Here is a 24,418-nt window from a genome sequence, read left to right as displayed (position 1 = left end):
CTTAAATCTATGTTGTAAGCATTTTGACTGAGCTTGTCCTTGTTTGAATTATCAATTATTATGCACTTAACTATTTTTTGGACACTGGGTCAGGTGAATTACAGACATTATGTTTTAACCTTCATGGTAACCTTTTAAGGTGGCACTGTTTTTATTTGTTTGTTTGTTTGTTTGAGACAGGGTCTTGCTCTGCTGCCCTTGCTCAGGCTGGAGTGCAGTGGTGTGATCAGAGCTCTCTGAAACCTTGATTCCTGAGCTCAAGCCATCCTCCTGCCTCAGCCTCCCAAGTATCTAGGACTACAGGTGTGCACCACCACACTGGCTAACTTTTTATTTTTAATTTTAAATTTTGTATAGAGATGGGGTCGTGTTATATTGCCCAAGCTGGTCTTGCACTTCAGGCTTCAAGTGATCCTTCTGCCTTGGCCCCCCAAAGCGCTGGGAATATAGGCATGAGCCACCTCAAGCCACTCAGCTTGAGGTTATACTTCTGTCCCATTTTACACATGCGCAATCTGAGCGTCTGGTTAAGTGATTTATTGAAGCCCATGCAGCTGGGAGGTGGCAGAGATAGGACTCGGACCTGCAGTACCTTCTATAGATACCACAACCCTGCTGCTGGCAGTGACAATGAAAAGGACACAGGATACTCTGACATCCCCTAGCTATGACACCTGACACCAGACTTCTGCCCTGCACATCAACCACGAGGAGGTGCTCTTTTTTTTTTTTAATCTTTCTCCTTGAATTTCTCAGTGTATGGGCTCAGACCTAGAGAATGACTTTTCATGGCTTATAAAAAACAACACGGGCTGGGCGCGGTGGCTCATGCCTGTAATTTCAACACTTTGGGAGGCCGAGGTGGGCGGATCACAAGGTCAGGAGTTCAAGACCAGCCTGGCCAACATGGTGAAACCCTGTCTCTACTAAAAATACAAAAATTAGCTTAGCATGGTGGTGGGTGCCTGTAGTCCCAGCTACTCGGGAGGCTGAAGCAGGAGAATTGCTTGAAATTGGAAGCAATTATGTCTAATTTATTTATTTATTTTATTATTATTATTATTTTTGAGACAGAGTTTCGCTCTTGTTACGCAGGCTGGAGTGCAATGGCGTGATCTCGGCTCACTGCAACCTCCGCCTTCTGGGTTCAGGCAATTCTCCTGCCTCAGCCTCCTGAGTAGCTGGGATTACAGGCACATGCCACCATGCCTAGCTAATTTTTTTGTATTTTTAGTAGAGACAGGGTTTCACCATGTTGACCAGGATGGTCTCGATCTCTTGACCTCGTGATCCACCCGCCTAGGCCTCCCAAAGTGCTGGGATTACAGGCGTGAGCCACCGCGCCCGGCCTATGTCTAATATATTTTTCATCCTGAGATTGTAGTGAGCTGAGATGGCATCACTGCACTCCAGCCTGGGCCACAAGAGTGAAACTCCATCTCAAAAAAAGAAAAGAAAAGAAAAGAAACAACAGGACACATGAAATTCTTTAAACATGCCGGCAAATGTGGTTTTCAGTTTAGCTTTGACCTGTAGCCACATCTCCAGAGAGCTTATAAAGCACAAATTAAACTTGTACTCCCCACACAAGAACTTGACAATAGGGTTAACTATTATTCAGTCACATGTCCCCCAAGACAGAGAGATTTCATTTTACTGCCATAGAAATGAAAACAGAAGCACAGGAAATGTGCCAGATTCAAAATTGTACCTCAGTAATTTGATCACATAATATGGAATATGATGAAGTTGTATTTTTGAACTTGGAATTGATTTTGTGCCAAAACACACATTTTCCAACTCTAATGCCTATGGTAAAATTTAAATACTCTTGCTCAATCTCTAAAAATTATGTTTACATATTATTTGTTTATGTTTCTATACATATTACATATTATCCTAGACTAATCTTCTTAGGTGGGAACTACATCTAATTTATTTTTCATCCTGAGTCCTAGCCTAGTGTTTGGCTAAACTTTATCACTGCATTCCTCGAATTATCTCAGTTGAAAGAACTTAAATCTTAATGTGCTTGAATGTGTCATTTAAAATTTATTTCATTTGAAAATGACTGTGCCCTAATTTACTGGTATGCTTTGACCAAGATTTATTCTGAATTCAGTTATAAAGGAGGAGCAACCTCAGAAGTTGAAAAGAGAAATATTTCTTCATCAGTGGCTTTTTTTTTTTTTTGGTAGTGGGAGGCTAAGCTAAATAATCAAGACTCTGCTTTAGAGGTTTTAGAAGTGAAAATAATTTTCTCTGACAGCCACATTAATGTATAACCCAATGGGGATATATTAAAAAAAAAAAAAGAAACAATCATGGGCTTGTTGGCAAAGTGATTACATAAGTTGAGGCACAGAGGAAAATGATCATAGCCAGGGCAAACTGTTCAAAAGAATTATATTGCTGGGTGCGGTGGCTCACGCCTGTAATCCCAGTACTTTGGGAGGCCGAGGCGGGCAGATCATGAGTTCAGAAGATTGAGACCATACTGGCTAATACGGTGAAACCCCATCTCTACTAAAAATACAAAAAGTTAGCCGGGCGCTGTGGCATGCACCTGTAGTCCCAGCCACTCTGACGGCTGAGGCAGGAGAATCACTTGAACCCAGGAGGCAGAGGTTTCAGTGAGCCAAGATCTCGCCACGGCACTCCAGCCTGGGCCACAGAGCAAGACTCCATGTCAAAAAAAAAAAAAAAAAATTATATCTTCCATTTTTGTAGAGGATAGGAAATGTTAAAAATAGAGAAAATTATGTTTGTGGTTTTTACAAATCTTTAGATTTTTGTTAAGTAAATCATACACTCATCTTTTCATGTCAGGTTGGTTCATGTCCTGGTCTTTGCAGGGTTTTCTCCCTGAGTTTTTTCCCTTAAGTTAGACCTGTCATTTTCTCAACCCACAGACCACTTGGTCTGTAACATCTTTCCTATGAGTGACTGAAAGAATTTTGGGTTGCTTACATTTTATGTACTGTGCTTTTGAGATGAGGGTTAAACAAGGACCCTAGGGGCATGAGTGAGGTTGACTTCTGGGTTCCAGGGATCAATGGTTCTTGAGAGCAGGAGAGAATTTCGAAAGTGGTAGGAAACAGGAAGATGATAAAATAATACCCTGATAAGTGGAATATTGGAAATTAGCCTAGGGGAGAGAAAACAGATGTCTGAAGGAGAATTCAAAAATAGAAATGACTACTAATGCTTTAAGTTGGAATTGTTGCTTGGGGGTCTAATCAGTTACCTGAGGCTGATTCTGATGCATGTGGGTGAGAACAGAGTGTCTGAAGGGGTCATTGGCCATGTTTTGATTTTGTGTCACTCCATGTCATTCTTTTTAGATGATTCAGAATTCGGGGTAGAAATAATCTCCAGAGCTCAGAAAAAATAGTCATTTCCATCCTAACCTCACCTCACCACTAGGGGCTCTCTCTGAATTTGATAGCTTCACTTCCACACTGACGATTTCATATAAAATGAAAAAATACATTGGTGATAATTCTAATGTGTGATAAAGACTCCTCTGGATCTGTATACCTGTCAGAAATAGGATTATGCCATTCTGGTTCTTAGCTCATATAAGAAACATAGATAGATACAAAGATTAATGCATCACTTTCACACAGTAACTGCTGGTAGAACTGAAGGTGGGACTCCACCATCTGGTCCACATGTATGAAGCTCTCACCCACTTCTTTGAAATATTGCTTGGAAGAAACTAGAGATAGACCAAGGAAGCGAGAGGAAAAAAATCTTCATTTTTCTGACCTAAAAATAAAGATTCTACCTCTTTTAACAGGTAGTTAAAAGAAGACCATCCTAAATTAAGAATAACAATGCTACCTCTTTTAACACAGTGGCGTTATTGTCATATGACAGTGGTCAGGCCTGATCAGTTCCGAATCCATCTGCATAGGTTTCTTATTAATCAGATTCACAGTCTGGTATTTGCATGTCAAAGTTTCAGACCATTCTGGAATGTGACTCAGTAGGTAAAAAAGAATTCACTTTCAAAAATTCTTAACGTCTTTAAATGCAATTTACTAGCTGGCGTGACTTGGAAGAAAATTAAGGAAAAAAGAATAAGAGTGTGTCTGATGATTCCTCAAGGATCTAGAAATAGAAATTCCATTTGACCCAGCAATCCCATTACTGGGTATATACCCAAAGGATTATAAATCGTTCTATTATAAAGACACATGCACATGTATGTTCATTGTGGCACTGTTTACAATAGCAGAGACCTGGAACTAACCCAAGTGTCCACTGATGATAGACTGGACAAGGAAAATATGGCACATACACACCATGGAATACCATGCAGCCATAAAAAACGATGAGTTCATGTCTTTTGTAGGGACATGGATGAATCTGGAAACCATCAGTCTCAGCAAACTAACACAAGAACAGAAAATCAAACACTGCATGTTCTCACTTATAGGCAGGTGTTGAACAATAACACATGGACACAGGGAGGGGAACATCACACACTGGGGTCTGTTGGGGGGGCTAGGGGAGGGGCAGCGGGGGGTGGGGAGGTTGGGCAGAGAGAACATGGGGAGAAATTCCAGATATAGGTGCTGGGGGGATGGAGTCCGCAAACCACCTTGCCATGTATGTACCTATGCAGCAATAGTGCATGATCTGCACACATACCCCAGAACCTAAAGTACACACACAAAAAAAAGAGTGAAACCTCTTCACTTTGGAAACGAAGGCAATGAAAATAGGTGAAAATGCCTTTTCTGACAAAAGTTGTGCTGAATCAAGGCATATGTGAGGTTAGCCAGCAAAGCTGGACATTTGCCACAATTGGCTGTTGTGTCTGGCTGATGAAAATGACAATTAGAAAACAACAAAATAACCGAGGATAGGCAAGTGTAATGTGAAATTGTCATTTTCACATTGCTGTGAATCATGTATTGCTGTTATGTAATTGGTTGCTTAAGAGGGTGTCATGGTTTTAGATAAACAGCCCCGAGGTTCAGTCTCGCTCTACTACTTGGTAACTGCATGACTTCGGAAAAGTGTTTATCTCATGTCTTCATATTAGTCCTTAATTATCCTCATCTGTAAAATGGGGATAATATAATAAGGTTGAACCATTATATATGCTCTATAATAGCATACAAAATTGCTATTTCTGAAAGTCAGAAATTATCATATGTTAAAAATGCTTTAAAAAATGCTTTAAACACAATAGAGGTCTCCATTTTAAACACATAAAATATGCATTAACCACTTTAAACACTCAAAATATTGATCGGCCATTATTGAAACCCATTTTAGGAATGAAGTAATATTCCTTTTTCCCTCTTTTTCTTTTTTTCCCCTTCTTTTTCTCTTTTTCCCTTAAAAAAAAAAAAAAAAGAAGGACATCCCCTGTGTCTCAGTGCACCAGACTCATGTAACCCAGAGATTCTCACATCCCTGCAGGGCCAGGAAAGAGGGAGGCATTTCTAGTCACCAAATGTACACTCAGGTGCTTTTTTAACCTCTTTGGACTAAGGTGCTTTCATTGATCTTGAACCCCGGAGAAAAAAAAAAATTTTTTTTTATTTTCTCAATTCAAAATAATGAATCAAGTGCCCGCTGTGTGTTAGATATTATATTAAATCTTAGGAATTCAAAGTGGTACCATCTGCATCCTCAAGAATTCCCAACTCTTAAAAAAAAGAAATTCTCATATATTGGCAAGTTCATATGATTCGAGCTAATAGCTTTTACCTCATAGGATTATTGTGAGAATTAAATAAAAAATGCATGAAGTGTTTGCCACCGGGGCTCATAGTAAGTGCTCAAGAAGTGGTGGATATTATTATTCTTAAATGAATCACCTAATTATTTTCTATATAATAATCAAACTCAATCCCACTTATTTATAACTTCTATATCAAATTTTAAGTTCAATCTGTTTACTAGAATACAACAATTTAGTGCACATCGATTTTTTCCTATAAACATCCATATGCAATGATTGCTCACTAAAATGTGAAAAGGGTGAGGATACAATGTGCTTTTTTTGGATTTGGCTTCTTTCACTTAGCATGTTCTTGAGGGTCATCTGTGTTATAGCATGTATCAGTTCTTCATTCCTTTTTATTGACAAATAATATTCTATTGTGTGGATATAGTACAGTTTGTTTATCCATTTATCAGTTGATGGAAACTTGACCTGTTTTCGCTTTGGGGCGCTTATGAATAGTGCTGTTATAAACATTTGTGTATAAAAGAATACATTGTGTGATTCCATTTATATGAAATGTCCAGAGTAGTCAAATCCATAGAGGAAGTAGATTAGTGGTTGTTAGGGGCTGGGAGGAAGGGAAATGGGGGTAACTGCTAATAGCTACAAGATTTCCTTTTGGAGTGATGAAATGTTCAAAATTAGATATTGGTGATGGTTGCAAAACATTATAAGCATACCAAAGACCACTGAGTTGTACATATTGTAAGGGTGAATTTCATGGTGTGTGAATTATATCTCAGTGCAGATGTTATTAAAAAAAATGGGAGACATTTCATTAAAAATGTATGTTCACCACATAAACAGAGCACCTGATAGTATATGTAGTTTATTATCAAAAGGAGACACATTTTGCATTGAGAAGGGTTTCAGTAATGTTTTTAATCTATTTCCATTTTAAGTATAGTATACTTCACTCTTATTCTGCTTAGCATTTGTGATTGAATTTGACTCTCAAATTATTCAAAGAGCTGTGTTGAGTTTTGAAAGGCAGTAGAAACAATGGGAAAGCAGATATAGCTCGAAGGTTGTAGAGTTGTACTGGTGCTGAAAATTCAGTGAGATTAACCAAGAAATTGGCTCAGTAAAAAACCAGGGACTCCCAAAGGGGGTTTTACAATTCAGAAACAGGAAAAAATTAGGAAGAGTTTTATTTGCAATTTACAAAGTTTAGTATAAACTTGCAAAAAATTATACTAAACTTTGTGAGGTTTAGTATAATTGAAACGTGCTTCAATTTTCAGGAACATTACGTACAAATTGATGTTAGGTGGTCTGTAGCTTGTGATTGATGTGGTTCATGATAAAGATAGCAGTAAAGATGTTTTAAATATTCTACTGTGCATTAGATTTCATTTTTGCAGGCAATTTGCAGCTCCTCTGAGTAAAACATTTATATTCAATTACAGAGTTTGATAAATAGGATTTCCCCCCACCCCACCCCTTTGAATCATTGCAAAGTATTAATAGTGCTTTCTTCCAGGGAGCAAAGATACGATTATAGCCAAATTTCTTTCAGAACCTCTGCAGCATCTTCTTCTGGTAGCTGTTTAGATATTTTCTTCCACTTCTCTGACTTCAGATGACACAACCTTCCCATCCACTACTTCTTGCACGACTGTCTTAATCTTCCTGGTTTTCTTTGTATCTGAATTCATATTAAACATTAAATGTTAATTCAGGCACATGACTTTGCTGATTTATAATATCCAACTTTATTATTCTTTTTACTTATTTCCTTCTTTGAGAAGAACATGCTAAAGCCATCCTCTTTATCAAATACTCTTAAGTCCATTTTATAAAGAGATGTAGAAAATGTGCTTCTCCCCAAATTTAAAAATATCCTACTCTTCCTACCCCTAAACAGAAATAAATGATCTTGAATTTAAGAGGAATTCAAATTTTGTCTTATTTTTCCTTTTCAGGATCTCAGGATGTCTCAAGATAACAATAGCACGGGCCAAGAAAATCACCCCGTTCTGAAGAATGTGCCCAAGTTCCCACATGGGGGTTTCTTTACACCATGTACAAGAATTTTAGAATCCTGGTGTCATATTTGCTCTCTTGAGAATTGGCCTCTGCTATGGTTTGAATGTGTTCCCTAGAGTTCATGTGTAGAAAACTCGATCCCCAGTGTAACAGTGTTGGGAGGTGGGGCCTAGTAAGAGTTGATTAGATAATGAAGACTCTGTCCTTGTGGATGGATTAATGTGCCTCACCAGATGATGGCACCTTGATAATGGGCTTTCTGGCCTCCAGAACTGTGAGCCAAGTAACCTTCTACTGTTTGTAAATTATCCAGTCCCAGGTATTCTGTTACAGCATCAGAAAACAGACTAAAACAGCCTTACTTTACTTTTTTATCAGTGGCAGGTAGTCAATAGAAAGCAGCTGAGTGTCATAGAAAATGTGAAAAAATTTAGAACTTACCTTTCTCTTTCTGGATGCTTAACTGATACTCCGTAGTTCTGTTTTTTTTTTTTTTTTAATTTGAAAGAAGAAAAAATAAACAGAAAAAAAGCGTTATTGCTGTTCTGAAAATGGAATGCACTCCTTTCATATTTCAAAGTAAAATCCAAGTGAATGTGCTTTCATATTTATTTACCTTTACATTCCTTGTCATTGCAAACTTGAGTGTTTTAAACTTGAAAAATAAATAGCTTTAAAACTGACCAGTTTATTATATACTGAGGAGTTCCTCTAATTAAAATAACAAAAATACAATGGAAGTTCAAATCTTGTGTTCTCTTGTTGATATTCTGAGGTATGGTATCTGAAGACAGTTGCTGCCGCCACATTGATTCCCAAAGTGACTCCCATAGACCTCGGCAGCTTATTGTCTAATTCATGAGCTCTCAATTTGAATTACCAAAAAGTTATTGTGCTTTCAATTATATATTAATGATAAAAATTAGTATCAGCATAACCTCTGTCATTTGGAGAATTATCTTCTAACTCAGTCCTGCCACATGATCTCAAGGCTGTATTTGATAGTCTGGGTGTGTGTGTACTTTTCGGTATACTTTTGTTTTGTTGTTGTTGGTGAGGTGTGTGAGTATAATTGCTTCTGTCCTGGGGATTGCATTGGTGCTGGGTAATGAGTGACAGCGACATTAAAATAGGAGTACATACAGACATTGACACCTATTTCTTGATTCTAAGAGCCTTACTTTACATCTCCTCCTTCCAGAAGGCGGCGGTAGGTAGCAATTTCCTGCTCAAGCCGAGTCTTTATGTCAAGAAGGATATGGTATTCGTTGTTCTGGCGTTCTGTGTCACTCCGAATCTGCATCAGTTGGGCTTCCAGAGAGCTCAACAGCAACTGGAGGTTGGCTAACTGGATGCTGTAATGCGCTTTGGTCTCCTCTAGGGTATGCTCCAAAGACTCTTTCTATGAGCACAAGAAAAATAGGGCATTTCTTATCTAAGGACTTGATTCAAGAGATGGGTCAATTTTCATTTCTTTTCAGAAGGGTTTCTGCAGCTCGTCACTGTGGGCATGGTGTGTATTTCTAGCTCCATCTCCCACTCTTCCCAACTAGGCAACCTCAGCCAGCCAGCTAGGATCATTAGCTCTTGGGGTTTTTCTTTGCTTGTAGCTTTGCACCCACTGTTCTCTCAGTGAGGGACATTGTAGTTTGTTCTCAATATTTGCTTTCCCCACCATGTGAAGATGTTTTACCTCTCATTCCTTCATCAGACTTGGCCATGTGATCTGTGGCATTTCTCAATTGCAGGATTAGACTCCTTTAATCCATTGACAGCTGGCTGGGTCATGTGACTTTGGCTAATAAAATGCAGATGAAGCTGGCAAATGCCTTTTCTTTTTTTTTGACACAGAGTCTTGCTCTGTCGCCCAAGCTGGAGTGCAGTGGTGTGATCTCGGCTCACTGCAATCTCCACCTCCTGGGTTCAAGCGATTCTACTGCCTCACCCTCCCAAGTAGCTGGGATTACAGGCGCATGCCACCATGCCCAGTTAATTTTTGTGTCTTTAGTAGAGACAGGGTTTCACCATACTGACCAGGCTGGTCTTAAACTCCTGACCTCAAGTGATCCTCCTGCCTTGGCCTCCCAAAGGACAAATGCCTTTTCTAAGGAGAAGCTTTAAGAGCTATCAAGTGGCCCAATCATTACTCTCTTCTTTCTGCCAGGACACTGGCAAGTCCCAGGTAGGGTCTACCCCTTTAGCCTTACCCCTGGAGAAGAAATGTCACAATGGCTGGAGTATTGTGGCTGTAGGCCACTGTGGTTTGAGGGATTCTGGTCACCAAAGTAATGTCTCATGGGCTGGCTGATTTGCTTTGCCTGGAATTCTCTAGTCCATTCTCCAGCTTAAAATTTTATCTTAAGTTTTAAGATCTGGTATAATGGACACATAGAGGGGAATAGCAGACACGGGGACCTAACAGGGTGGAGAATGGAAGGAGGGAGAGGATCAGGAAGAATAACTGATGCGTATTAGGCTTAATACCTGAGTGATGTAATAACCTGTGCAACAAACCCCCACGAAACAAGTTTAACTATATAGTATACCTGCACATGCACCCCTGAACTTAACAGTTACAGAAAAAGAACTGGTTTAAATGCCACTTTCCCTGTGGAATCTTCCAGATTGACTCTTTCTTCTGCATTCACACAGTACATTGCCCTTTCCTTGATTTCTCTCTGTCCTTTAATTATAATCAGTTATTCGGCCTGTTTCCCTGCTGGCTCTGCAAGGGGACGGGTTATTTCTAATAGATTTGCATTTCTAGAGTTCCTAACAGAGAACCTTGGTAAACACATACTGGATTGAGAAAGAGAAGTTAGATGTTTACCGTGCTGAGATAGGACTGGAGTTCTATCTCTAGGCTCTGGAAGGTGCGTCTCAGCTCCGTTAGTTGAACCTCAGCTCTTTTGAATTCTTCAGTGTTCACTGTGACCTGTTGCTGCAGAACTATAGTCTAAAGTGCCAAGAGTGAAAAAAAAAAAATCAAGGATGAAAATAAGAAAGAAAGGAAAGACAGAAAGAGAAAGTAAGAATGAACAAATGAAAAATAAAATGAGTTCTCTCTTTTGGGAGGAAAGCTTCTACACATTTACTCACACTTTACTGTTAGCTGTCTCTTGTACTGTTACCTGTCTCTCAAAGTGTTCTTTGGCCTCTTGAAGGTTCTTCTGGGCCATGTCTTCATACTTCTGCCTCATTTCATTCATGATGGCACCAAGGTTCCGACCTGGAGCAGCATCAACCTCCACGTTGACAGTGTTGCCCAGATGCCTGTGTAGGCTATCGACTTCCTATGAAAGTGAAAATCCTGGTTGATTTTAGTCTGAAGCACGTTTTCGGATAAGTCTGGGCAGAAAAGACGTAGGAAGTCTCATGTCCTCTTTCATTGTGAATGAGTGAAAAAGAAAGAAAATGATAAATTTTGGTCCAGGTACTGCTCTAAGTCATTTAACTGATAACAACATTATGAAAAGAAGTTAGGGCTTATGTCACTGTTGTCATTGCCGTGATCGCTGTCACCACCACCACCAACTCTCCCTCCTCCTGTTATTGTTACTATATAGAATCATTCCATCATTTCCGATACGACTTCTGAATATTTTCTCACCTCCTGATGCTCTTTTTTGAGGAGAGCTAGGTCTCTATTCAGTTCTTCAATTTGAACCTCCAAATCTGTTTTTTGTAGGGTTAGATCATCAATGACCTTACTCAGGCCTTGGAGATCGACTTCCACTGTTAGGCGTATGCCCCTCTCAGTCTCAAACCTGTGAATTAATTAGTATACAGAGATAACTCGTCCTTCTAAAGCCATTATAGGAGACAGAATCTAATATAATGAGATAGATTTTTTATGTGGCTTATGAGGAGATTAATTTCAATATTTTATAACATCCCTCTTTATACATTCATGAATTGTACATGAGAACCTAGGAGTCAGACAATTTGCTCAAGAATATAATCTGTGATTTGGAGTGACTGGTAAAAAGGCAATCTGAAATAGTTTTGAACATTTCTAAATTTTAGAATATATTTTATAAGAAATTAAATTGTGTTAATTATTGTGTTGGCAAAGGGTTCTTAATATTGATATTAAATAATGGTTAGTTTTACTTAATAATGTACATGATCAATTTATTTTTATTACTTTGTAAACAGAGGCATTCAAAGTGAATTATCTCAAACAGTTCTACATCCTCCTCTAGAATCTTACATAAGCACACATTCTCTCTCTCTCTCTCTCTCTCTCTCTCTCTCTCTCTCTGTGTGTGTGTGTGTGTGTGTGTGTGTGTGTATGTAGATATATGTATATTTGAGACAGGGTCCCACTCTGTCACCCAGGCTGGAGTACAATGGCACAATCCTGGCTCACTGCAGCCTCAACCTCCCAGGCTAAAGCAGTCCTCTCACTTCAGCCTCCCAAGTACCTGGGATCACAGGCAAATGACACCATGCCAAGCTATTTTTTTTGGTATTTTTGTGTAGAGACGGGGTTTCATCACATTGCCCAAACGGTTCTCAAACTCCAGGACTCAAGAGAGTCACCCGCCTCAGCCTCTCAAAGTGCTGGGATTATAGGCATTAGCCACCATGCCCTGCCCAATTTCCTAAAATTTCCAACTTTAAAAAATGACAATGCAATGGGACACTCAGTGCTAGGTAAAATGGGAACTAATGTACCTTTACTGCTTCATCTTTGGATTTGATTTCCTATTTCCTCCTTGTTAATCCCTTGGAGCATTAAAAGGCTAACCTTCTAACCACAGAGGGCTTTTTGGGTTAACGCATTGTACAAATTCAGGATGAAGAGACCCTAGAGTGGAAGCTGTTTTCAAGGAACAGCTCTGGTCACACGTGGTATGATGACTACAATGAAAGTGAACTTTTTTTTTTTTCTTTTTTGAGACAAGGTCTCACTCTGTTGCCCAGGCTGGAGTGCAATGGTACCATCTCAGCTCACTGCAACCTCCACCTCCCAGGTTCCAGCGATTCTCCTGCCTCAGCCTCCCGAGTAGCTGGAATTACAGACATGTGCCACCACACCCAGCTAATTATCATAGGTTGGTCCTGATTCTTTGGTTGGCCAGACCATTGTGTCACCCCTGGAATGTGGGTCATACACTTGCAGACACTTGAATGAACACGAAGAATTACTTGGAGAATCACCAAGCATAGACATAGGCTCTCTTTAGACAACAGAAAGGCACTTAGGCAGAAGGAGAATTGTAAATTGCTTTGTTATTACTCCAAAGGGCAGAATTAGGTATACTGGGTTAAAAGGCAGATGCCAAGTTACTAAAAAAACATTTTAGCAACTAGTAATGACCAAGGAGAATAGAAGTTACTGGAAGTGTTCAGTTACATGCTGGGGGATCAAGAGAGAGAGAAGTCCAAACCTGAGAGCTGGGCTAGCTTCTAGCACGTAGCTTCTAACCTCCTTTAGGCATCAAGATTCTGGAAACATTGAACAGAATGATACGGAAAGACTACTTTCCAACAATGATACGGAAAGACTACTAAAGGAATTCTTGTTCATAAGTGTTTGCCACATGTTAGGGAACCTACTTCAGTCTGAAGTCCTCAGCAGCCAGTTTAGCATTATCAATTTGCAGGATACACCGAGCGTTTTTCAGCTGAGCATCCTTAATCTGGAAAATACATGAGAAAGAATGACATTTTCTTTTTTTCTTTTTTTTTTGAGATGGAGTCTCACTCTGTCATCCAGGCTGGAGTGCAATGGTGCAATCTCGGCTCACTGCAACCTCCACCTCCTGGGTTCAAGCGATTCTCCTGCCTCAGTCTCCCTAGTAGCTGGGATTAGAGGCGTCCGTCACCACGCCCGGCTAATTTTTGCATTTATAATAGAGATAGGACTGTCCCTACTAAAGACAGGCTGGTCTCGAACTCCTGACCTCAGGTCATCCGCCCGCCTCGGCCTCCCAAAGTGCTGAGACTACAGGCGTGAGCCACAGCGCCCGGCCAAGAATGACATTTTCAGCTGGATAGGATTTTATAAAGATTGAGTTTATCCTCAGCTACAGTGACTATTACGTAAAAACTGATGTTCATTTTGAGTATTTCTACATGAAAACAGATAGAAAAATCATGACATTGGTATTTAACGTAATAGAGTCATAAAATGCAACTCTAGACCCCAGAGTTTGCTCTGCTTTCTTGTGATTTTACGGAAGGAGAATTTAACTCACCTTTGATCATCAGAACTTATTGAGTGCCTTGCCTTTGGTGTTTCTGCTTAGAACATTTCTATTAGCCACTCTTGCCTGGTGAACTCCCATTCTTCCCTCATGTCTCAGGTTCAACAACATTGCTTCAAAGAAGCCTTCACAGATGCTCTCAAATGCTTCACAAATGCTCTCTTCACAGATGATCTGCCTGTGCTCTCATTATCCCTCTGTGTGCGGGTTCCCTCTATCCCTGTTTCATCATGAATCACATTGTGTCCACCATAATATTCCCCAGTGCCCAGCATGGTACCCAGCGCCTAGTTAGTGTTCATTCAGTATTGGCCGAAAGAAAGAACACTTGTTAGGCTGGCCACGGTGGCTCACATCTGTAATACCAGCATTTTGGGAGGCCGAGGCGGGTGTATCACAAGGCCAAGAGATCGAGACCAGCCTGACCAATATGGTGAAACTCTGTCTCTACTAAGAATACAAAAATCAGCTGGGTGTGGTGGTGCATGCCTGTAGGCCCGGCTACTTGGGAGACTGAGGCAGGAGGATTGCTGGAACCCAGGAGGTGGAGACTGCAGTGAGCACAGATAGCACCACTGTACTCCAGCCTCGGCAACAGAGCGAGATTGCATCTCAGAAAAAATAAGAAAGAACACTTGTCCTATGATGGACGCATATAGATAAAAAATCTAGGTGCAGAAGATGTTAAATGACTTTTTCTCTTTCAGTGGATTCAGTTTTGGAGAGGGCTGCCTTCCTATTATTGCGACTGTCCAGCTCAATGGGATGGGTGGCCTGTGCCTGAGTATTTGAGATGAGCCAAAGTAGAGTCAGAAACACAAGACAGGTGCGGTTCGAACGTTTTTAGTGAGAGCCTGAGAAGGATGAACTTTATTCCGTAAGGGCAATTTAATTACCATTGCTTCACATGCCCATAGTTTCTAAAATTCCAAAGCAACTCCCCATAGAGTCTGAATCAAATTGCACTGACATTTAGTACAATTCAAGAAAAAAAGCTTGCTGATAAGTAAGTGGGCTTTGCTGTAAAGGAGTATGAATCTTAACATAGAAATGAAAATGAACATTTTTTGGATTATATAAGAACTTTAATTTGAAGCGAGTGCTCTGTGTCATATCTGAAATCTTCAATTAGGAGCAAAGTCTTCTGCTTTTATTCCATGCAACTGGTAAAATACGGAGCTCCACCTTTTCTTGATGACATAGGATGAGGTTGTGATATGATTGCAATAAATGTGTATTGGGGCAATAGAACCTTTTATTACTGTAGAAGTACTTTCTGAACTGCTTGGTGATGATGATCATGTTAATAACAGGGCATTTAAAAACCCAGGCATCGTTAAAACCATATTCCTGCGCTGCTGTTTCTACCCTGAGTCACTTTGCTATTTAAATCTGCAGCACAGTATTCTAATAGTCATCTTGTAACATTTACTTAAATAAAAGTAGAAAAGTCTCTGAATTGACTGGGGTTTCAAAACTTGGTGAGGACTCGGTGAAAACTAAGATTTACCACATCATTAATTTTTAGCTCTTTTCAGAAAGATGGTTCACTATACATTTAGCCCTGATGTGGTAAGCTGTGACAAGGATACAGACTGTAAGACTGGAGGATAAAATGTTCATATTTTGTATGTAATTATATTAAACGTTAAAAATAGTATGATTTAAAGTCATCCTATTATACTGTTAGGTACTCCAGCACTAAAGGTAGATGAGAGCATTTTTATAGATGTAACTTTGTAGCCTAATTTGCTGTACAATGTCCATTTGGACCTACCTAACGTAGACAGCCTCTTGGTTTATCTTGCAACTAAACACAGATTAGGAAACACAGGTGCCGTCTCTCACCTGATTTCGAAGCTCTTCAATCTGTCTGTAATACGCACTGTAGTCACGACCACCACTCGGGGCGTTGGTTTGGTGCCACTGCTTGATCTGCACTTCAAGCTTGGAGTTGGACTGCTCCAGGGCCCGCACCTTCTCTAGGTAACTTGCTAGACGGTCATTTAGGTTCTGCATGGTCATTTTCTCATTGCCAACAAACAGGTCCCCGCTGCCGATGAGATGGCTCCCATAGCTCACCATGTGTCTGGAGGTGGTGGAGATGCGGGTGCCCCAGCCTCCAGCACCCCCATAAACGCTGGGCGCTATCCTGAGGTGCTGCAGGCTGACTGCAGAGCTCTGCAAGGGGGAACTCAGGGTTCGGCAGAAGCCTCTGCGGCTGACATCCTTTGGTGTTACCGGGTGGGAGCACATAGCTTCAGGATGGTTGGGGCAGAGTCTGTCTCGTGGAGGGTGTTGAGCTAGCCTTTTATGAAGTCCACAGGCAAGAAACTCCTCTGCTGACACGTCACTAGGATTGGCACCACAGTCCACTTTGCCTTGCTTCCACACCTCCACCCTTTGTATAGCAATATGTTAATATGTTTAATTCAATTCCAGAAAATACCACTAGAGGCATTTCTTGGAGGCTTTTCTCAAGGGAGACTTTTTTAAAAAAATTAAACAGTGGTAACAAAAGGAAGCAGAAAAACAGGGAGACGTATTCTTTTAGCCCATGCACCTGCCTTGGCAGGTTTTCTTTATCCTAACCGATACATAAAGAATATTTACAATCCTCATGTATAATTTAGGTATCTAAAAAGACAGATGTGTCTACATAACTGAAAGTCACACTGGTGATGAAGGACAATGGTTTATTTGTATTGAGGAGGTGCTCTTCAGAACTGATGTTTTGTGCTTCAGTTGTTTTTGGCTTTTAAGTTTATTCTGGTTTGGACATCTTATTTTATAAGACTACTAAAATACTTTGTACAAACACAAAACTTTGAATACCTAAACCAGGAATGAAACCATTATACATTTGGAGATGTAGCTTGGGGATGTGAATTACATGAATTTAGGAGAGTAGTGGACTAGACGATTTGGGAGGTTATTTTCTTTCTATTTTTAATGTTCTGTGATTAAGTAATGCATTTTAGGTTTCCAGTCACTGCCTGGCTTCAAGTCCTGTTACCAAGACACTTAGAATAAATCACACAGTGCTTTGCATCTGGCATGGTACAAGGACGGGTCTCCTCCTTAGAATAAGGCCAGCGTAACACCCACCGTGAGAGAGACTCATGCAGTCCATCCTGAAGCTACTCACAAGTGCTCATTCTAGAATCCCTAGTGGATTTCAGTTGCAGAAGCTTCAGCGGATGCCTGATCTTCCTTGCATGTCTCCACAATCACCCCACAAGTGGCTGTATGTACAGGCAGGGGGGCAGGCGGGGCCTTGGGACTCCCCTCAGCTTCCAGGGTTGGGCTGGAGGCAGTTGCTTGCATGTGGACCTCCAGACACATGGGGATGATCTCACCAGGGGGCATCTGATTGTAAGCACCCAATAAACGCCTGATTCACTTGCTCCCCTTCATTCAAACCCCCTGGCTGAGAATTCACACCTCCCATGAAGCATTTAAATCACATCCTTAATCAAGTTAAGTAGAAGGGTTGAAAAAAGTCACTAAAAACTAATTGTCATCCTGGTACTTTAATGGAGTTGGGATTTGTGTATGATTAAAGCAAGCAAGCAAGTAAACACACAACAAATTGTAATTTGCTTGTTTTGTTTTAGTGGATTATTTGTTGTTGCTGTTGTTTGGAAAGCCAGTTACTTAAATTGGTTTTTGAGTTTTTAGATACCAGTGGCTTTTTTACTTTTAAAATTTCTTTTACACACAACTTTCTTCCAAAATAAGTTCAGCTCATACTATTTCTCTCTTATAAACAGTATACTTCAAAAGAGTACATTGTGTTTGATTTTATCTGAGTTATATCACGGAAATAAAAATTGAGATAAAACGGAAACTACTTTTATGTATTGTATGGTATATGTGTGGACAGCTCTTATATTTTTATCCATTCGTGTGTTCATCAGCCAATACTGAGTGCTCACCACCAGTGACTGAACTGGTGGCAAGCAGACCTTGCTAACTTATTAGCGTTATAAATTACTTTGTTAATAGATGTCGCAACTAAAATCTGTAGTAAAGAAGAACTTTTTATAAACACGTGAACTGTGTTCTTTATGCATATATTCAGAAAATGAATTGTATCTGGTGTTGATTAATCGGGTAGGAGGAGGGTGTTTGAACTCATTGGAAAAGTATGCTATTTAAATTACACAAGTTTTACAGAAAGTTGGTTTCTGATAACAGTTTCATATGCTAACACATGATCAAGATGTGTAGAAGCATTATTAAATCAATCATTTTTTTTTTATATTGAGTCTCACTCTGTCGCCCCAGCTGGAGGCTGGAGTGCAGTGGTGTGATCTCGGCTCACTGCAACCTCCACCTCCCCGGTTCAAGCAATTCACCTGCCTCAGCATCCCGAATAGCTGGGATTACAGGTACACCACACCCAATTTTTTGTATTTATTTTAGTAGAGATGGGGTTTCACCATGTTGGCCAGACTGATCTCAAACTCCTGACCTCAGGCAATCCGACTGCCTCGGCCTCCCAAAGTGCTGGGATTACATGTGTGAGCCACCACACCCGGCCAATAGTCAGCTTTAGAATTAGAAAAGAACACAAATGTAGTTGTTAAACATGATGATTTTTGTTCTTTTTAGCACAATTCCTTCTAATGGCTGGACCTAGTTATGTTTATATCAAAGAGTTAAAAATCCCATTTTTAATTATTTTCACTTTTATTTTTATTTTGAGACAGGGTCTTACTGTGTTACCAAGGCTGGAGAGCAGTGATACAATCACAGCTCACTGCAGGCTCAACTGATCCTCCTGCTTCAGCCTCCCAAGTAGCTGGGACTACAGGCATGCATACCATGCCTAGGTAATTTCTCTCTCTCTCTCTCTCTTTTGGTAGAAGCAGGGTCTCACTATATTGCCCAGGCTGGACTCAAACTACTGGGCTCAAGTGATCCCCTCTCCCAGCCTCCTAAAATGTTGGGATTACAGGTGTGAGCCCCTGTGCCCAGGCAATTTTTTTTTTGAGAAATAACTTTGTCTATGTCTTATTCCACAAATTTTTGGCTAGTTTTGATAAGTTTTTGAGGTTTTAGATTTAAACTAAAATATGATACAATAGAGTTACTATATAGTCATATATATGCATTATTTAGTCATCCAATCTACTAATTTATTGGAGTAGAAAAATTTCTACTGGAAAGCCCCCCACCTGTTTATGTAAGGGCAGGAGAATTTACTGGCTTCTCTATGCCACTGAATTTTGTACTTTGGTAGATTATTTGATCTTACAATGTGAGCACAGGAAATCAAGTGAGCTTTTCACAGTAATTCGTTTTTCTGAGTTATATCTCAAAGACTGAATAAAGATCCTATTGGGCCGGGCGCGGTGGCTCACGCCTGTAATCCCAGCACTTTGGGAGTTCAAGGCGGGTGGATCACGAGGTCAAGAGATCGAGACCATCCTGGTCAACATGGTGAAACCCCGTCTCTATTAAAAATACAAAAAATTAGCTGGGCATGGTGGCGCGTGCCTGTAATCCCAGCTACTCAGGAGGCTGAGGCAGGAGAATTGCTTGAACCCAAGAGGCGGAGGTTGCGGTGAGCCGAGATTGCGCCATTGCACTCCAGCCTGGGTAACAAGAGCGAAACTCTGTCTCAAAAAAAAAAAAAAAAAAAAAAAAAAGATCCGTTGACCCTTGTTCATACACAGATGTAGAGCCCCTGATATTTCAGGCTCTTGGGTGACTGCATCTGTAAATAAATACTTATTAGATCCCAACTTCCTTGTAGCTAGTAGGAGGTACATTTTGACCTCTGAGACACTCTACTGAGAGCGTTAATGATTAATACTATATAAGGCCAGTAGTTGGGAAAGCTATTATAAGCACTACGGTTTTCAGAAGACTTTCAACTTTTTCTTTTTTCTACCATGAATAAACTATTGCAGTTGCATATGGTAGGCAAAGAACCTGCAGTCTCTGGAGCGGTGTCTAGTTCAGACAGGGAGAAGGAGGGCGGAGTACAGATGAAGAAAATGTGGCCGTGAGTTATTTGTTGAAGCAAGGAGAAGGGTACGAGGAGGTTCATGTATAGTGAACTTACATCATTGTATTCTGCACAATCTGGCATATTTAGTTTTTTGTTGGTACTTATTTGGTAATTCTCAACTGTGTTTTGATGAGTTGAGTGGATTTATATATTGTCTCATAGTGGCTTTAGAATGATTGGATGAAGAATATAAATCTAAATTGTTTTAGAAAAAAAATAAACTTGAAAATTGGAGCAAGTACCAAGCAGATCTGAAATACAAACCAGAAGAAATAAATAATGCCATTAAAATGACAAGTTCAGTGGATGGGTTCAAGAACAGGTTAAGCCAGGATTATTGAACAAAAATGTAGCTTTGAGGAAATTTTCTGGAACGCAGCTAAATGATGAAGGAGGAAGTCAAGAGGCATGAAGGCTGGAGTTAGAAGGTTTAAATATGTCCCGTCAGAGTACCAGAGAAGACAGGAGAGAATAAGAAAACATTCAACAAAATAAAAAGTGAGAAGTTTCTAGAATTGTTTAAAAAAAAAGAAACCCCAAGTTTTCAGGTTAAGGAGATCTAATGAATTCCAGACAAAAGGAGTACAAATAAATCACAACTACTCACATTGAGGCAGAAAACCAGATAATAAAATGTTAGAAGCAGATACAAAGAAATCACCAACAAAAGAATGGTGGCTAGACTGAAGGCTGACTCCTCAACAGCAACAATGGACACCGGAAATGGAATAGAATCTTAAATGTGCTGGGAGGAAATAACTGCCATTCCAGAATTTTCTGACTCGGTAACATTATCTTTGAAGGAGGGTAAAACAAAGCCATTGTCAAGATTAGAAAAACTGAACTTGCCATCAGTTTTCACTAAGAGCTCTAAGTCTTCACTAAGAGCAATCTGAAAGAATGTATTTTATTTTATTTTATTTTAATTTTTTATTGCATTTTAGGTTTTGGGGTACATGTGCAGAACATGCAAGATAGTTGCATAGGTACACACATGGCAGTGTGTTTTGCTGCCTTCCTCCCCTTCACCCACATTTGGCATTTCTCCCCAGGCTATCCCTCCCCAGCTCCCCCTACCCTGCTGCCCCTCCCCTGTTCCCCTGAATAGATCCCAGTGTGTAGTGCTCCCTTCCCTGTGTCCATGTGTTCTCATTGTTCATCACTCGCCTATGAGTGAGAATATGCGGTATTTCATTTTCTGTTCTTGTGTCAGTTTGCTGAGAATGATGTTCTCATATGCAGCAATCAAAAATGATGAGTTCGTGTCCTTTGTAGGGACATGAAAGAATGTATTTTAAGCAGAAGGAAGATGATTCCAGATGAACGTTCTGAGATGCAAAAAAGAATGAGAATAATGAACAAATAAGGTGCTAAGCATGTGACCAAATGCAAATGTAAAGACAAATATTGGCTATAAAATAATATATCTATTGAGAAGAAAAAGCAATATGGAATTAAGGTAGATGAGGGCTGGAAGGGGATGAATGAAGTTAAATTGTTCTAAAGCACATGGCTGTTCAGGAAAACAGCAAATGTACAGATTAAATTCAGACATTGACAGGTTAAGAATACATATTATATTTTCCACACATGGACACATGGTGGGGAACAACACACACTGGGCACCTGTGGTTGGGGGGAAAGCTTCAGGAAGAATAGTTAATGGACGCTGGGCTTAATACCTGGGTGACGGGAGGATCTGTGCAGTAAACCACCAGGGCCCACGTTTACCTGTGTAACTAACCTGCACATCCTGCACGTGTACCCCTGAACTTCAAATAAAAGTCGAAGAAAAAGAAAACATGCATACTATGTTTTCTAATTGTATGGTTTTGCCTTTCACATGATGGCTCCTGCATTTATCTGAAAACCAGTGAATTAGCATGAAGAGCTCAGAAACAGATCTGTTGTATGTGGAAATTTTGTATTGCTTTGGCATTACAAATCAATGTGAAAAGAAACAGAGTATCCCATATTTAACAAATGGAAATTGTACTGTCTGAGGCAAAACTTACATAAAATATACACAAATGAATTCCAGGTGCATTAAAGATATAAATGTGAAAAGTTAAAAACCATACAACATTTAGAAGAAAAGAGAATAATACCTCCAGGAATTAGAGTAAAGGAGTATTTTGAAACAAGACACAAAAAGCGAAAACTATGAAGTACAAAATTGATACTGATTTAGCAATTTTTATTTATTAAACTATACCATAATTATAATGGAAAAAGCTAACAGGGAGCAGATATTTAGAAATCATGTAACTGACAAGAAATCAGTTTCCAGAATACGGAAAGAAGCCCTACAAATCAATAAGAAAAAGAAAAACATCCCAGTGAGAAAGTGGACAAAATATGAATAGATTTGCAGAAAAGAAGAGAGCTGAATGGCCCATTCCATACCTGCCAATTGGAAAAAGTTAAAAAGTTGGATACTAGCAAGTCTGGCTGAGGGGAATTCTCATCCATTGATGTTAGGTGTATAAATAGGTACAATCAACTTGTAAAGTAGTTTGACATTATCTTAGAAGGTTAAGCATTCACATAGCCATCACTCAGCAAACCATTCCTAGGTATACACTTCAGAGAAACTCTTGTAAATATTGACCAGTAGACATGTGCAAGAATATTCACAGAAGCATTGTTCATATTAACACACACACACGTACTAACATACACACACACAAGAAACAGAAAACTGGAAACAGCTCAAATGCTAATAGTAGAATGAATAAATGCATTGATATATGTTCATACAGTGGGATACTCTGCAACAGTTAAAAATGGATAAATTAGCTGGGCGTGGTGGCTTACACCTGCAATCCCAGCACTTTGGGAGGCTGAAGCGGGTACATCACTTGAGGCCATGAGTTCGAGACCAGCCTGGCCAACATGGTGAAACCCTGTCTCTACTAAAATTACAAAAATCAGCTGGGCATTGTGGTGGGTGCCTGTGATTCCAGCTATTTGGGAAGCTGAGGCAGGAGGGTCGCTTGAACCAAGGAGGTGGCGGTTGCAGTGAGCTGAGATTGCACCACGGCAGCCCAGACTCTCTCAAAAAAAAAAAAAAAAAGATAAATTACACTATCAACATGGATAAATATTAAAAAGCATAATTTTGAATGAAAGAAACAAGACAACAGAATCCAGATTTTATTGATATATAGTACAAAACAGGCAAAACTAAGTAATATATGCTTAAGAGATAAACATATAGATAACAGAGATTGCAAACAATGGTCACAGGTTCCTCCTGTCTCTGGATGCACACTCCTTTGCAAGTCCTTTAAGGGTTTGAGGGGCATCTAGACCATTTCCATTTATGAAGTTCCTGGTATATTAAACAATTGAAAAAAATAGAGGAACCAAAATTATATTTAAAGTGTTTATATTTCCTTTACGTTACCACTTTCAACACAGAATCTCATGATACAATAAACCTGTACCAATCACAAGATTTATTTTAAAAATGCCAACTTATTTTAGACTACTATAGGCTACATGGTCCATGTGGGGGCACAGTTTTAACTGGCGAGGTGGATATCTCAATCCTGATTCTCCTGCATCGACTTCCCAAAATGTTGAGATTACAAGTGTGAGCCACTGCACCCAGCCAAGATGGATATCTTTTTATCCTGGAGGTGACGTCTGAAACCAGATAGGGCTGCATTTGGATTTAACATCCTAAATCTCTGACTGGGAAGCCACAGGCCCAATGGTCCTTTTCACCCACTGCGATTGGCTCCATGTCCGGGTTATTTTACCAGCATCTGGTGTTACGCCAAGGACAAATGAGGACTTATCTTACACCAGCTTGACTAAGAGAGAGTCCCAATGAATCCCTTCCAAAACAGGAATAATTTGTCGCCAAGGCTAATTCTAGTTTCTACCCTTAGAATCATAGTAAAGAAGTTATTGACAATTTAGAAATAATATTAAACACCTGTTTCTAGCCATCAATAGTTCATCAATGTTGAGGTCCAGTCTCAAACACCTGCTGAAAAATGCAAATCTGATTATTTTACTTCTGTGAAAACTGACAACAGTATGTAGTCAAGTCCAATATACAGCCCCTGCCTACCTTTCTAGACCCCTTGGTTACCCCTCCATTCCTCAGATGCCACACTCCAGTAACCCACACCACTGATTCCTCCATTGCATGCTTTTGTATACTCCGTCCCCTTCTCTTCTGGGTGTCATCTCTTCCAGGAAGTCATCCCTGTGCTTTCAAATTCCTTCCCTCCAAGGTGACCATTTGCCCTGGTTTGTCCAGGACACAGAGGCTTTCTGCGACATGAGATTTTCAGTGTTAAAACTGGGACAGTCAGTCCCAGGAGAGCTGGTCACCCCGTTCATCTCTCCCGTGCACGTGTCTCTCTTGGGCACAGTGTGTGCATACACTTTGGCCCTGATTCATTTGTGGAATGGGTGGGTGTGGGA

At 40.0% G+C, this 24,418-nt stretch overlaps 2 protein-coding genes across 21 annotated transcripts in view; one reads left to right on the top strand and one right to left on the bottom strand.

The window, feature by feature from the left end:
• Window positions 1-24,418, top strand: part of LOC103793320 (guanine nucleotide-binding protein G(i) subunit alpha-2-like) — a 154,682-nt gene that overhangs the window by 50,622 nt on the left and 79,642 nt on the right. For 5 of the 20 annotated variants that reach the window (XR_013535688.1, XR_013535683.1, XR_013535682.1 and 2 more), the window contains one exon: window positions 7,675-24,418. This exon is cut by the window's right edge and continues 12,049 nt beyond it. The exons of the other annotated variants lie outside the window; for them this stretch is intronic. Coding sequence is in view for 2 of the 5 variants with exons in the window: in XM_078373628.1 (XP_078229754.1) it covers window positions 7,675-7,854 (180 nt within the window). In the remaining 3 variants the exon portion in view is untranslated. The remainder of the gene's footprint in view (window positions 1-7,674) is intronic. 20 annotated transcript variants of the gene reach the window in all.
• On the bottom strand, window positions 6,561-16,241 carry KRT20 (keratin 20). The gene is made up of 8 exons (XM_008997538.5): window positions 15,802-16,241; window positions 13,304-13,386; window positions 11,349-11,505; window positions 10,870-11,031; window positions 10,569-10,694; window positions 8,920-9,140; window positions 8,180-8,217; window positions 6,561-7,397 (listed from the first exon to the last, which is right to left on the bottom strand). Exons 1-8 carry the CDS (start codon window positions 16,207-16,209, stop codon window positions 7,300-7,302), a joined length of 1,293 nt encoding a protein of 430 aa, XP_008995786.3. The 5' UTR covers window positions 16,210-16,241; the 3' UTR covers window positions 6,561-7,299.

The sequence above is a fragment of the Callithrix jacchus genome, chromosome 5 (genome assembly GCF_049354715.1).
Source record: "Callithrix jacchus isolate 240 chromosome 5, calJac240_pri, whole genome shotgun sequence".
NCBI lineage: Eukaryota > Metazoa > Chordata > Mammalia > Primates > Cebidae > Callithrix > Callithrix jacchus.
Note: the sequence above shows the minus strand (reverse complement) of the source record. Positions and strands in the feature narration are given on the sequence as shown.